This window comes from Austrofundulus limnaeus, unplaced genomic scaffold (assembly GCF_001266775.1).
Source record: "Austrofundulus limnaeus strain Quisiro unplaced genomic scaffold, Austrofundulus_limnaeus-1.0 Scaffold2272, whole genome shotgun sequence".
Lineage (NCBI taxonomy): Eukaryota > Metazoa > Chordata > Actinopteri > Cyprinodontiformes > Rivulidae > Austrofundulus > Austrofundulus limnaeus.
Window position 1 is genome coordinate 18227 of NW_013954674.1, and position 1358 is coordinate 19584.

A 1358-nucleotide genomic window follows, 5' to 3' on the forward strand; every position below is an offset into this window, starting at 1 on the left:
GGGCTACAGGGTTACAGTTAAGAGTTTAAGGTTATCCAAGTGAAGGAGAGCAGCCAATATAACAGTATAACAGACAGGTGGAGGTCTCTGAATGTAAAGAGGGGTCTGGACTGACGGGAGGGTAACACAGACCTTCTCGGGGTAGACCCCGGCCCGGATCAGAGACGCCCTCCAGCTGTCCAGCTCCTCCTGAGAGTTACAGGCCAGCTCCAGGCATCTGTAGTCCTTATACACGTTCCTGCAGCGCAGTGTGGGAACATACACAGCCGTTACAAATCAGCTCTCACATTCTCATGAAATAAATACAGATCTAAAGTTCTACACAAACGGCTTGATTGTATGGAAAAAGTCATATCTGAAATGAATTCAGCTGTTGGGAAAGAACTGCTTCTGATGAACAATGACAGGTTTTTGTGAACTTACTGAAACATTATCTGGAGTCTACCATCAGATTATTAAATCTTTTAGAAAATGCAGCAGATGATCAGATGTTTGTGTCTTTATGGAAGTTTAAGAGAGTTTTTCACGGACTCTCTTCTTGAGTTAAATATCAGACAGACAAACCGGGAGCATTAAAGAATGTTTTAATTCTTATAATTCTTCCTTTTATTGCAAAATATCAGAATAACAACCTGTTCTTTCATTTCCTCTACTGGAATGAATCCGTTGTAAACATGTTTACTTCCTGTTAGTTTAATACAGTAAATGGTAAATGAACTGTACTTGTATAGAACCTTTCTACCCAATCAGGACACTCAAAGCTCTTCACACTACAACTGTGTCCTCATTTATCCATTCACACAGCACTCTATTAGATCTCTACAAAGCTAACRTGTACAATCATCTATGGAGACTAATCAGTGTCAATCACATCCATACACTGATGGGACACACCAGAGGCATTGGGGCTGAAGTGTCTTGCCCAAGAACATAACGGAGACAGCTGGATGGTGGATCAAACCGGTGACCTTCCAGATCCAGGACAACTCCCCTAACCACTCCCCTAACGACCGTGGCAGACAACTGATACAGTCTGACCACTGGTTCAGAAGATATTTTGCTAACAGTCAGACACACAATATGGCCAAATAAATAAGATCTCCTCAATCCAAACTCCAAAATCAAATATTTATTAAGAAGGGAAACTTTGTCTAAATTCATGCATTTAAACAAAATCAATTCCCGTCCGTCCGTCCGTCTTCTGTCTCTTACCCAGGGTCAGGTCTCGGGGGCAGCAGTCTCAGCAGAGACCCAGACTTCCCTCTCTCCAGACACTTGGACCAGCTCCTCTGGGGGAATCCCAAGGTGTTCCCAGGCTGAGAAACATAGTCCCTCCAGCGTGTCCGAGCTTCTCAGCC

The 1358-nt window shown here is 43.5% G+C and overlaps 1 protein-coding gene across 1 annotated transcript in view; it reads right to left on the minus strand.

The window, feature by feature from the left end:
* Positions 1 to 132: 132 nt before the first annotated feature.
* Positions 133 to 1358, minus strand: part of LOC106537365 (dynamin-3) — a gene marked incomplete at both ends in the record, with an annotated part of 6172 nt that continues 4946 nt past the window's right edge. The window contains 1 exon segment of the mRNA XM_014034743.1: positions 133 to 238. Within this exon segment, the coding sequence (XP_013890197.1) occupies positions 133 to 238 (106 nt within the window).